The sequence below is a fragment of the Protopterus annectens genome, chromosome 8.part0 (genome assembly GCF_019279795.1).
Source record: "Protopterus annectens isolate FY-2018-M chromosome 8.part0, PAN1.0, whole genome shotgun sequence".
NCBI classification, from domain to species: Eukaryota; Metazoa; Chordata; order Ceratodontiformes; family Protopteridae; genus Protopterus; species Protopterus annectens.
Genome location: NC_056741.1, coordinates 1,950,186,986 through 1,950,199,605, shown reverse-complemented (window position 1 = coordinate 1,950,199,605; position 12,620 = coordinate 1,950,186,986). Strand labels below are relative to the sequence as shown.

Genomic DNA, 12,620 nt, shown 5'->3' with positions numbered 1-12,620 from the left:
CAAAATACAGTGGATATAAAAAGTGTACTCACCCCTGTTAAAATGCCAGGTTTTTGTGATATAAAAAAATGAGACCACAATAAATCATTTCAAAACTTTTCCCACCTTTAATGTGACCTATAACCTGTACAATTCAATTGAAAAACCAACAAATCTGTTAGGGGAAAAAATATAAAAAATAAGAGACATACAATAAGCTGGTTGCATAACTGTGCACACCCTTAAACTTATACTTTGTTGAAGCACCTTTTGATTTAATTACAGCATTTAGTCTTCTTGGGTACACACCTGCCATCAATTAAAGAGACTGTGATTAACTCCAAATAAAGTTCAGCTGTCCTAGTACGATTTTTCTGACATTTACTCAGTTGCCTGCTACAGCAAAAGCCATGGCTCACAGAGAGTTTACAAAGCATCAAAGGGATCTCATTCTTGAAAGGTATCAGTGAGGAGAAGGGTACAAAAAATGTCCACAGCATTGGCTATACCACAGTGAAGACAGCCATCAAAAAGAGGAGAAAATATGGGACAAAATTGATGAAAAGACAAGACAAAAACTGGTCAGGGAGGCTGCCAAAAGACCTACAGCAACACTGAAGGAGCTGCAGAAATTTCTGGCAAGTACTGTTTGTGTACTACATGTGACAACAATCTCCCATATTCTCCATATGTCTGGCCTATGGGGAAGGGTTGCAAGATAGAAGCCTTTTCTTACACAGAAAAACATCCAGGCCAAGCTAAAATTTGCAAAACAATACATCATGTCTCCCAAAAGCATGTGAGAAAATGTGTTATGGTCTGATGAGACCAAGGTTGAACTTTTTGGCCACAATTCCAAAAGGTACGTTTGGCGCAAAAACAACACTTCGCATCATCAAAAGAACACCATCCCCACGGTGAAGCAAGGTGGTTGCAGTATCATGCTTTGGGTAGCTTTTCTTCTGCTGGAACTGCAGCTTTAGTCAAGGTAGAGGGAATTATGAACAGTTTCAAATACCAGTCACTTTTGGCCCAAAACCTTCAGGCGTCTGCTGGGAAGATGAAGATGTAGAGGAATGTCACCTTTCAACATGACAATGACCCCAAGCATATATCCAAATCAACAAAAGAATGGCTTCATCAGAAGAAAATTAAAATTTTGGAATGGCCCAGCCAGAGAACGGACCTAAATCCAGTAGAAAATCTGTGGGGTGACCTGAAGAGGGCTGTGCACAAGAGATGACCTCACAATTTGACATCTTTGGAGTGCTTTTGCAAGGAAGATTGGGCAAATATTGCCAAGTCAAGATGTGCCATGCTGATAAACTCCTACTCAAGAAGACTGAATGCTGTAATTAAGTCAAAAGGTGCTTCAATAAAGTATTAGTTTAAGGTTGTGCACACTTATGCAACCAGCTTATTGTACATTTTCTATATTTTTGCCCTAACAGATTTGTTTGTTTTTCAATTAAATTGTACAGGTTATAGGTCACATTAAAGGTGGGAAAAGTTTTGTAATGATTTATTGTGGTCTCATTTTCTTATATCACAAAAACCTGGCATTTTAACAGGGGTGTGTACACTTTTTATATCCACTGTATATTAAAAGCATAACATAATGGTCTACATAACCAGTGTCTTTAAATCACAAACACATTGCATAGGTCCACAAACTGTGCAAATATATCTTGCATAATCTTTAAGTTGTTTTTGAGTCCCACCCTAAGCTTTTACAGTCAAAACTAAAAGTTCATTAAAAAAACTGCAAAATTACTTTAATAGCAGCTGATAAACAATTTTGTGCTACTGTGGTATAAAAATTGACACGTCTGCCTTTTTAACATTATGCATGCCACCAATGCTGTGTCCACATTTCTGTTAATTACAGCAAGATCATCTGTTTATTCACACTAATGGAACACTATATCTATATTTTCAGGCTGCTGTAATGTTATTTGTTCAGACAAAACTGGCACTCTCACAGCAAATGAGATGACTGCAACGCATCTAGTTACTTCTGATGGAATTCATGCAGAGGTAAGTGCAAAACAAATAAATAAAGAGACAAGCTGTGCCAGAATTTGATGCCTCTCATCAGTATAAAATAAGCAGCTTAATACTGTATTTATAGTTTTAAATATCTTACGTGATTTCACATCAAGTCATTTTAAAGTCTAAAATATTAGGTAAGATCATGATACCAACCGTATTAATCATTCTTAGAAAAAAGCAGTGATGTGCCAAGGTAGGTTATTTGATACCCATTGTCTCTGAAAATCAAGTAAGTCTTGGAACTGTTAATGGAAATGAGGAATCTACAGCAAACATGCTGTTATTAAATGCTTAGGAAGGCATGGGTTGTTCTTCTTTTCCATGGTAAGGAGCATTGCTGATGGCTAAGCATGCCTGCTGAAACAGCAAGCAAAAATCACAATATCTCAACAGGCAGCACACATGCCTTTAGTGCAGAAGGTTGTGGGTTCTGTTCCTGTAGTGGGAATTTTGATTACTGTCCAATGCTGGTACTGCAGTGCAGCCCTCATGAGAGTGCTGTCCTTCAGATGAGATGCTAAACAGAGGCCCCAACTACCTGAATTGATGTTGGCTCAGGTGAATGTAAAAGATCCTATAGCATTTATTGAAACAAAACTAAGGGAATTTTTCTAGTGCACTGGTCAAATTTGCCCTAGTCAGTATCTCTATCATCTCAGGTCCCCCCTGACAAGAAGTCTTTGGCCTAATGAAATATACCCAGTCAACAAAGTGTAGATAAATAAATAAACACATGAAAAATCATTTACATGGAATATTTTATCAGAATGTTATAATGATTACATTATTAAATGTAATTTTGTCTTTTGCATTTACAAAATAATTTGCATAACAGGGTTAATATCTTTATATTATAGAAACAGTCTACAGCATCCACATATTCATGGCTTACAGAGCTTAATTTACAGTATAATGAATAAAAATGTAATCAGCACATAGCACATGGAGCAACTTCCCAAAACCTTTCTCTGGTAGAGCTAAGCAGGCTCAACCTTAGCATTCCTTCAACTCTAGCTCTTGAAGAGTAGAAAAGTTTTTTTCACTATAGGAGCTTCCCCTCACTCTCTGTGTGAGATACAACTGTTATGTTTTATTTTAAATGATACCCTTATTAATTGTGCTAAATCACCATCATGTAATGAAAATGGGGTATAAATGAAATAGTTTCTTTAAGCTTTGCCAATGGATAGTATTTCACACTGACTTTGCTCATTCTTAGTTTGTTGAAATTGTGTTTGTCCATTACTTCTGTGCTCAGTACTTATTGTAATGATGTATTAAGGCTCAATATATTGTTATGTATTGCATTCTGAGATCAGTAACCATTGCTTTACTGGCCATTGCTTCTTTGAGTTGGAATAATGGCAGAGTGAGAATACCTATATAAGGTAGGCTGAAGCCACCTTCACATGAGGAGACTGCAGAGTCTTGCTCCCCTGCAAATATTTGTGAGCTTAGCGCATTTCCTTGCATCCCCAAACACCTTGAGTATATGTGTCTAGAGATTTTGTGAACTTGAGGCAACAGCTTTCACACTGAAATATAAAGGCATTGTGTTTAGAGCACAAACATTTCAGTTTTACATAGCAGACACATGGCATGTAATGTAAATATATTTATCTTGGTATTACAACAGGAGCATTGGTTGCTAAGATAACCCTGGGCCTATTCTATAAGGGTTAAGGGAAAGCAAGGTGACCCCCACAATTATGTCCTTTGCTACATAAATCATCAGGCCTCAGCACCCCTAGCCTAATGAATAATTATCCGTTAATTGCAGTAATATCTACACTTGTAACATTGTATTCCCTCCTTTTTAGAGGAAACCATTGAAAATAGTTTCTATATTTTTATCTCATTATTATCACTTGACTGCCTGCATGTCCTCCCCGCAGTCAAGTGGCGTTCAAAAGACATGGGCGTGCCTTCGCTGAAGGTTGGGCGTCAGGCTGGCAACTCAGCACTATAAAAATCTACTGCCAATCATTAGTGGACCTGAGTTCTGCTGTGGCTACCCCTAAGTTGGAAAAGCCAAAAAGACAAAAAAAAATAAAAAATTATCACTTGACTGCAAATTTGAAATGTTCATGTTTTTACTAACAAGGGAAGATCCTGTGTAATAAGTCAACAACTGTATATCTATTGTTGCAAGTCAAGCATACATACCTCCCACACATTTTCACCGTGTGCCAGCAGTACATGGCACTGTTGTGCATTGTGAAACACCATAAACATGTAGTGTAACTGCATAAGAGATTCTCTTGATTGAAATGCCCTGTGTTTTGTATTCACAGGCCTACATTGAAAAAAGTTTACTTAGCTCAGTGCTCTATACCAGAGATCAGTTTTTGTTTGACTAATTAGTTAAAATGAAATACTGCTTAATGTTTGAATGTGTAGTCGGTCAGTCTACAAAAGTTAATGTCTCAACAACTTTGCTGAGGAATATACACCAGCCCCATCACTTTAGCAGCTGCCGCACAAACTGGATAAAAGTTACAAAAAGGCATTTACTTTTGTTAACTTAACAGAATTTATATACTAAATAAAATTAATTGTCCCCCATATACACCCACCAACATGCATGTTATGCAGCAAGACGTGCACACCCATCCATTTGTAAGAAGTCATTAAAGTACTTAAACAGAGGAAATTGAGGTATTTTGAATAGTAATTTGTTAACAATTCTGCAGTCTTTTTTCACAAACACTTTTTTCTGCGGAGTCGAAGTGTAGTGTCTTCCTACATTCTCCAGAACAGGAGTGTCATATTCCATTAATTTCAGGAATACTTCCAGTAATATCAACACTTATAACATTGTATTCCCTCCTTTTTAGAGGAAACCATTGAGGTAAGGTCATCTGCGACATCATGAAAGATGGTATACAAAGGAATGGTATTGTCTCCACACAATGGGATACATATAAACAGGAAAACAAAAGCTTTACTTCTATATGCTGACAGTCATGGGTTCAGTGTAGTCATACACTAGCCATAACTGACTATAGGTTCTTCACTGCCCTAATCATAACTTATAGTTCCAAAGATAACATCACTGAAAAAATCTTATTTGAACCAGAGAGGGGAAAAGAAAACAAGGAGTGATTTGCCGAAGAAGCAGAGATGTGTACGCTCTTAATAGAATTGTCATTGTGTGGAAATATTTCTTTCTATGCCAGAAAGAAGAACTATAGCACTGTAATGAAAGATGTTATATAAAAATATGATGTTCATCTAATTAACAACAAGGTATAAAAACTGCAAGACCTGAATATTATCATCAGTCGACCATTTGATTTATTTACCAAATGGTGCTCTGATGAAGATCACCTCAGCTTCTGTCCCCATCATCATGCTCTAAGCATCACAGTTTAATGTGCTTTACGTGTCATATAAAATGGTCCCATCTCTCAAATCCCACACAGCTCAGAAAAAGTGTTTGCTTTTGTTTTTTGTTGGTTATGGAAAAGCTGTCACTGAAACCATGATTCTCCAAAGTGAAATGGCAAAAACATTCACAGTTCAGGCCATCTTAGGTGGTTAAAACTGATTTTCCCCATGATTGTTTATACTAGTACAGCTGCAAAAGTTCTACTTCAAAATGAAAAGGCCTCTGAACAGAGTCTGCCTACAGCTATACATAACATATATTTAATCTACAAGCACTTGCTGTAATAACTATATAATAATAAATATGTATTTTAGTGCATCTGTGTATCTAAATGCAGAAATATTTTAAGCCTTCTGGCAAAGCATGTCTATTAAAGCACTTTCCATATACTAACATTTAAATAGTGTGCATATTCACAAGTATTTTAGAACCTGAGTTATCTACAGGAAAAACTGAAAAGCAAGCCAATACAACTTGTTTGCAGAAATTACTAGAAGAGTTTAAGAAAGTTTTTTCCCAGAGAAATGTTATTACATTTCATACAACCTTGGGCTAGGATCTTCATGAACATATTTTAAAGGTTTGGACCAATCGTCTTATCACAGCATCTCTTCTACAGCTGGATCACAATGTCTGCACATGACATTAATGTTGCCATACTTGTAATATTACAACCTGATTTTATATTCAGATCATTCAAACATTTTGTGTTAGCATACAGCTATGCTGCAAGTGACATCCTGCCTAACTGTACCATAATTAGGAAGCGATGGCCTGCCTATAACTAAATATTCAAATTCAAACAGTACTACAGAAGGGCAGGACCTACATTTACATTAGCAGGTACTATTGTTACCCTTTTCTAGGTCATTACTGATGAATAATGACAAAAAAGTCTGTTAATGACAGAGATACACTATATGACCGACTATAATAGTGCATTTATTGTCTGTTGATGCCTACAATTTGCAGTAGTGACAATTTTTCAGTCTTTGAAATAAATACCTTAGGCATCATGCATGCATTTCCCTGAATAATTGACAGAGGATGCTTTCATAGTTAGAAGGAAAAAAGAGAGTCAGGGACAGAAATGAAATATGATAGGAAAATGGTCCCCATATATGCATGTGTACTTATTGCATTCTTAAAGTACATTCTGTATATTTTGTAAAAATTAAGGTAGTGAGCATTTAAAATAAAGCTTAAACAATGCATTGTAATGTCGGCTATAGAAAACCATACACAGCTAAAAAATTATTAAATAAAGTTTGTGATAGATGAGAAGGAAACAGTGGACGCTATAATACAGTCCCTTCAAACACTTAGTCTAAAGATTCCTTCATGAGATTTTTCTAAAAGTGTAACTGCATTATAAAATAGATTTAAGAAAGGATGCCATCTCATTGGCCATCAAGCCGCTACACCTGTCAGCAAAACAAATAGCTTTCAGTAAATTTACGTGCCTTCTGAAATCAACATACAGCACAAACAAAAAAAAAAAAACTGGTAACTACAACAGTTTCCAGGAATGCCTCATCATTTAACTTTAAATCTTGATAATTATACAAGGGCAAATGCATTACTGTGAGCTGGAAATTAAATCGTATCTGCATGGAATTCTTATCATTTAAAAATGGCAAGGAGAAAGATGTGCTCTGCAGCTTCCAAAATAATTAGTACATTTCATATTTTGTACCTAATAAATTTATTTTCAGACTGGTTACCATTACATTTTGGGGAAGAAAGTGAGGTTATTGGGGAGTTTGTTCATCATGTCACTGTCAGAGGCAGCAATCACATTTATTGTGCTACTTAAGAGCAGTAGACTGACTTATGGAGGCCAAGGACAGAAAAAACAACACACCAATTAAGAAAAGCACATTGTAGGGTAAAAATAAAAGCATCCAACATCTTTGTTTGAATGGCATTTACTTAATAAGTAGTTTAGCCTTACAAATTTTTATTGAAATCTATGACTATACATAAGCCACAGCATGGCAATCACAAATCCAATAAAATGTTAATTAAAAAAAACACATGGTCCATTTATCACCAGGTTTGTATTACAGCTTTACAAATAGTTACTAAATATAAAGTCCAGGAGACTAGCCCAGATTCTCAATTGCCTCAAAGCACTGTCTGTCTAAGTGACTTGCTCAACGTCATACAGTAGGCAAATGAAGATCGAGGGAATCAAACCCTGTAGCACAGAAGTAGCTTGTTAACAGTTCACATAGCCTTAATCCTCTATGCTAACTGCCAGACCAATCTATCATTGAATTTCTACTGCAACCACAACATGGACCTATGCAGCTCTACAGCTTTGTGCATCAGTACTTTGCTGAAAACATTGCTGTTAATCATAACATTACTAAACACGCTTTGGGAAACCAAATATAAATTATATATAAAAAAGAAAAGCAGACTAAAAATGTTTCTGTGCTACAAAGGCTGCAAGATTGACTGTTAATGGTGAAAACTGGCTGAGTAGAGGACTCCTACATAAACACATGTACACAACAGAGTGGCTCATTCAAGATGTTAGCAAATATATCATCATGGACTCAATGTGATACACACATGCCCACAAACATTCTGAGATGAGAAAAATCCATATAAATGTGAACTATTTCTGTCCCTTTGAAAGCCTCAAACCCCAGCACACACACACACACACACACACACACACACACACACACACACACACACACACACACACACACACACACACACACACACCAGTCATTTCTTATGTTGCATGGACCTCTTTATCCCAAACACAAAAAAATCAAATAAATTTATGGCTTCTGATGAGAGTCAGACCCTATAGTTTAATTAGGCCTCATTACCAAATCACATCAAAAATAACACAAAACAATCAAACTTGACATTCCAGATGACGCATATTGAAGCTATCTGAGTTACTAGCTAAAGCCATTAGGACCCCTGATAGCATGAATATCTGACAAGAGGAGAAGGTTTAGCATTAGATATGATCTAAAAATGTACTAAACTAGTTAAGTATAAAATAATGCAATTGTCTTGTTATTCCTACACCAGTAATTAATTCTACAAACCTTTTCACAAATCTTGAACACAAAACATAATTGTATAAGTGCCACAGGGTACTTGAGGGGGGGGGGGTGATAGAGTCTGATAACAGTACACTTATGTGTGGATAAATGGTTAACATTCATCTCCATGTGTCAGCTAAGTGTGTGGTTATCACACAGCAGCAAACTGACTCGTAGTAATGCGTAAACTGCTCTTGAGACTGTACATAAGGTTTATTAATAGTAATAACAATAATAATAATAGTAAATATTTTAGTGCAGTTCTCTTTAATGCTTCATTAGAGCCATTTTCATTCTCAATGTTTCTCTGTGTGCTTATAATAATTTTCTTTCCCTTGAACAGTAAGGCCTGCAAAAGGCTAATCTGAGTTGTTTGTATTATATTTGAAAAACTGGGCATTTAACATGACTATCTGCCTTATGAAGTTTTTCATTCCAGATGTTATGCATAAAACTTTCAATGTCAAGCTGAGGAGTATGTTATTAAATATTTTTTATTTGCAACATTAAATTCAGTAACCAAATGTGCATATTGCAGATGAAGCTTTTATTGTATTGCATATCCAGTACTATGTACGGCAAACAGAACAAGAATCAGTGTTTTGTCATTTGACATTAAAACATCCTACTAAGCAAATGTATTCCTTGTTAAAATGACTATGCCTGTAAACTAAACTAAATTCATATTTCCTCAGTTACTATTAGCTGGATTATCTTTAAAACTATGGGATTAATAACACCACCTTTTACTCCTAACCCTATAGAATTAATTAACCTGTGTTTGTTTAGAATAATTTGTTTTGATTGTACTAAAAGAAATCCATACCTTAGGATGTGATTGCAATGTACCAGTTTAATAGCTATGCCTAAATTTTGTGCTACTGTGACGCCCGTGCCCTGGCCTAGCAATCAAGGAGCCGCAATCTTCACCATTAAAATCAGAGAGGGTGTCTCATATATGAGGAAATGATAACAAACACACACAGTAAAGTGCAATTTCCCTTAAGAGCACACAGAGATCACAGTCAGTCCGGGGCTAGTCGCTCCCTTGCTCCCCAGGTCCCCAATAAGACTCCCCATTGGCATAGCTATAGGGTCTAGATCTCAGCCTAGATGGGTAAGCTAAAATCTCCAGCACCCTCTCTGTCCAACCAGTGCTTCATGTCCCTGCCCAAGTAGCTGACACACGCACACTTTGAGATAAGTTCATACAACCACACAGACACTCCTGGGGAAGGATGGCACAGGTTCTCCAGCTGTGCCCCTTTTACCCAGACTATAAGGTAGTAATTACAGCCACCACCCAGCTAATACTTATCAGCTACGCAAAGGCCCTTAAAAGTGTGTCCAATTATTACTGTGCAATATTATTATCCAATTGGTAGTATAGCCCAGGGCTAAAGCTATAGGAGTGGCTTTGTATAATTTTACCAAAGGCAAACAAGTACTCTAAAGAGCTTAAATTATCTCTACACAAAACCAGCCACAGCTGAAAGGTTTTAAAATATTTAATAATAAATAATTAAAACCACAAGACAATACTTTCTACTACACAGTGCTAGGCAAGAGTTCAGAGATCACACAGAAATACTTAAATCAGTAGTACAGTTCTGACATCACAGAAAAACACACAGTCTAATCTTTATAGTCATAGCTATTTCTACATGAAAACACAAGTCTAACATAACTTACTTACATAGAGCAAGGCAGAGTGCTCTGAGTTAGATGTTCAGAGAAAAATGCTTAATAATCTCTGGTTTTCACTGTTTAAATTGAAACTGAAGTTCTGCTAAAACATTACATCATCTTTTACACTTTCCTGGTGTTCCCAGGTTGACAGAAACTGCATTTACATTCTTTTACACTTAGAGCAATAAAGGACATTCCATATGTAAATTCTGGTCATTAACTTTAGCCTTAAAACAATAGGCAGGAAGCCTTCATCTAGCCGGACTGGAGCCGACTTGTAAACATGAAAGGCAGTGATAAAATAATTTTAATTACAAAGGACCAACAAGAAATGCTTGACTTTGCTTTCTTTACAGCAGACAGCAATGTTGCCACATTGTTTTAACTTCAACATTTCACATTTTCATATGATAGAATTAGCTGCACAATTCTATCTGGCTAGGCTGGCAGCCTTCACCCATCTCTACCAGTCTTCACAGCTACCTTAAAAGAATTAAACAAGTTTGCCTGCAGTACTTCTGTATGCACCTGTCAGACCTTTTTATTATTAGTGTATCATCCTTTATGAACCTCAAATCAAGTATAACTGGTTTTCTTTACATGTGTTTGCATTGTCTTCCATTTAACCTGGTATTTCTCATTTAGACAATAAATTCTTAGCAATGCTGATGTTTTACATTTTGCTAACGCTTGAAAAACACACCCAGTTTTTTTAACTTGAGCACTGATACTGCTGCAAATACACACCCAATTTTTTTTTAATCTAAGCACTGATAATGCTGCAAATACACACCCAGTTTTTTTTAACCTGAGCACTGATACTGCTACAAATTTACTGCAATTTTCATTGAAATTCACAGAAAGCCTTATATTTTTTAACAACTGCTGACATATTTTGGGAAATATGTTTGATTAAGGCATATGATATTGGAAATAATACAATTTTAATGGTGGTAAGTTTCTTCTCTAATGCAATGAGGAAGTTATTCTAGTTTTTAATACTTTCCATTCCATCTATTTTGGCATGAATATACCTGCAAACTTAAGGGGAAAGCCATTTTGTGTGACTGCTTATGGATTTGAACCCCAAAATATGTAACAGCCTGATGGATTTCTACTACCTTTGCATGTATATTAATTCACCTAGCAAGTTTGTAATTAAATTAAATATTTGCACATAGCTGGATGTAAATGTGGAAGAGTAATTATATGTTGAGTTGTTCTAAATCACCTCAGATTCAGGTAAACTATATGCAGAAATGATTTGTAAGACTGGCACTTAACTATGCAATAAAACTATAATGTCTCTGCATTCTTTTTAGGTGACTGGAGTTGGTTACACTGGAAATGGTGAAGTATTTCTGGTGTCTAGCAAAGAAAAAGTAACAGCTCTTTCAAATATTTCAGTGGCAAAATTAGTTGAGGTAAGTTGAGGGGTATGAATGTGTTTTTCGAGACATTAAACTTCAGTAAAGGACAAAAAAATTGTACTTCAAAACTTGAAAAGCCTGTGTGATCTGGAAGCAGATAAACAATTAAAAAAATGGACACAACAGTCCTAGAAATTAAATTCAGCTTTAGTTTGCATATTAAGTGATTTCAGCTTTACTTTGCATATTAGGTAACACTTAGGATTTTGCCATGGAAGGCCTGCTGTCTGGCCAGACTTCCACAGGTTTTTACCCTTCCTCCTTGAGCTAGGAAGATGCATACCCACTAAGACATCAACTGACCTGTGTTGTAAGAAGTTGTCTGTGACAATATGTTTGGTTCTTTCTTGATGCAGAACATGGGAAGATTAGTCTGTCATCATCCCATAAGGGACTATAGATGACAGAATATAAATATGACAGGTCAATAATTGTATCATGTGTTGGAAACAAATGCTCTACTTAACATCTATGACCGTTATGTGCTTTGTTTGGAGACATACCTCAATGCCTCTGTTGTGGGAAGTTCAACCAGATCATCACAAAATGGTGAGCCAAATATTTTCAGGTCAACTTAAACCAAAAAAGCTGTGCACTTTACCCAGGACTGACTTAATATTGGTCAGGCCATCAGAGGACACCACTCAAAAATATAAGCAACACCTTCAAGATAAGGAATCCCAGGAGGCTGGCAACATACATCTGAAACTGAGGCAGGCTTTGAACTCAAAGAGTAATATCCTCAAAAGAATGAAAGCTAACTTTGAAATGAAGCCTAAAGATTTCTCACATGCTCAAAAAAGATATGAAAACTTTGATGTAAACAGAACCAAAATTTTTAGCCATTCCTCTAGTAACTGAAGTTCTTAAGTTGCAAGTGTTATAACTACTGCAACAGTGAACATAACCGAACATTACGGTACATTCCTAACACAACTGGAGGTGTTGGTAAAAGTAGCTAATGTTTTCTGTGCTGCATGCATATATTTCATATGTTTCAAGAAC

At 36.1% G+C, this 12,620-nt stretch overlaps 1 protein-coding gene across 1 annotated transcript in view; it reads left to right on the top strand.

The window, feature by feature from the left end:
- Positions 1 to 12,620, top strand: part of ATP2C2 (ATPase secretory pathway Ca2+ transporting 2) — a 629,254-nt gene that overhangs the window by 342,016 nt on the left and 274,618 nt on the right. The window contains exons 13-14 of the mRNA XM_044081473.1: positions 1,919 to 2,016; positions 11,508 to 11,609. Of these exons, the coding sequence (XP_043937408.1) occupies positions 1,919 to 2,016; positions 11,508 to 11,609 (200 nt within the window). The remainder of the gene's footprint in view (positions 1 to 1,918; positions 2,017 to 11,507; positions 11,610 to 12,620) is intronic.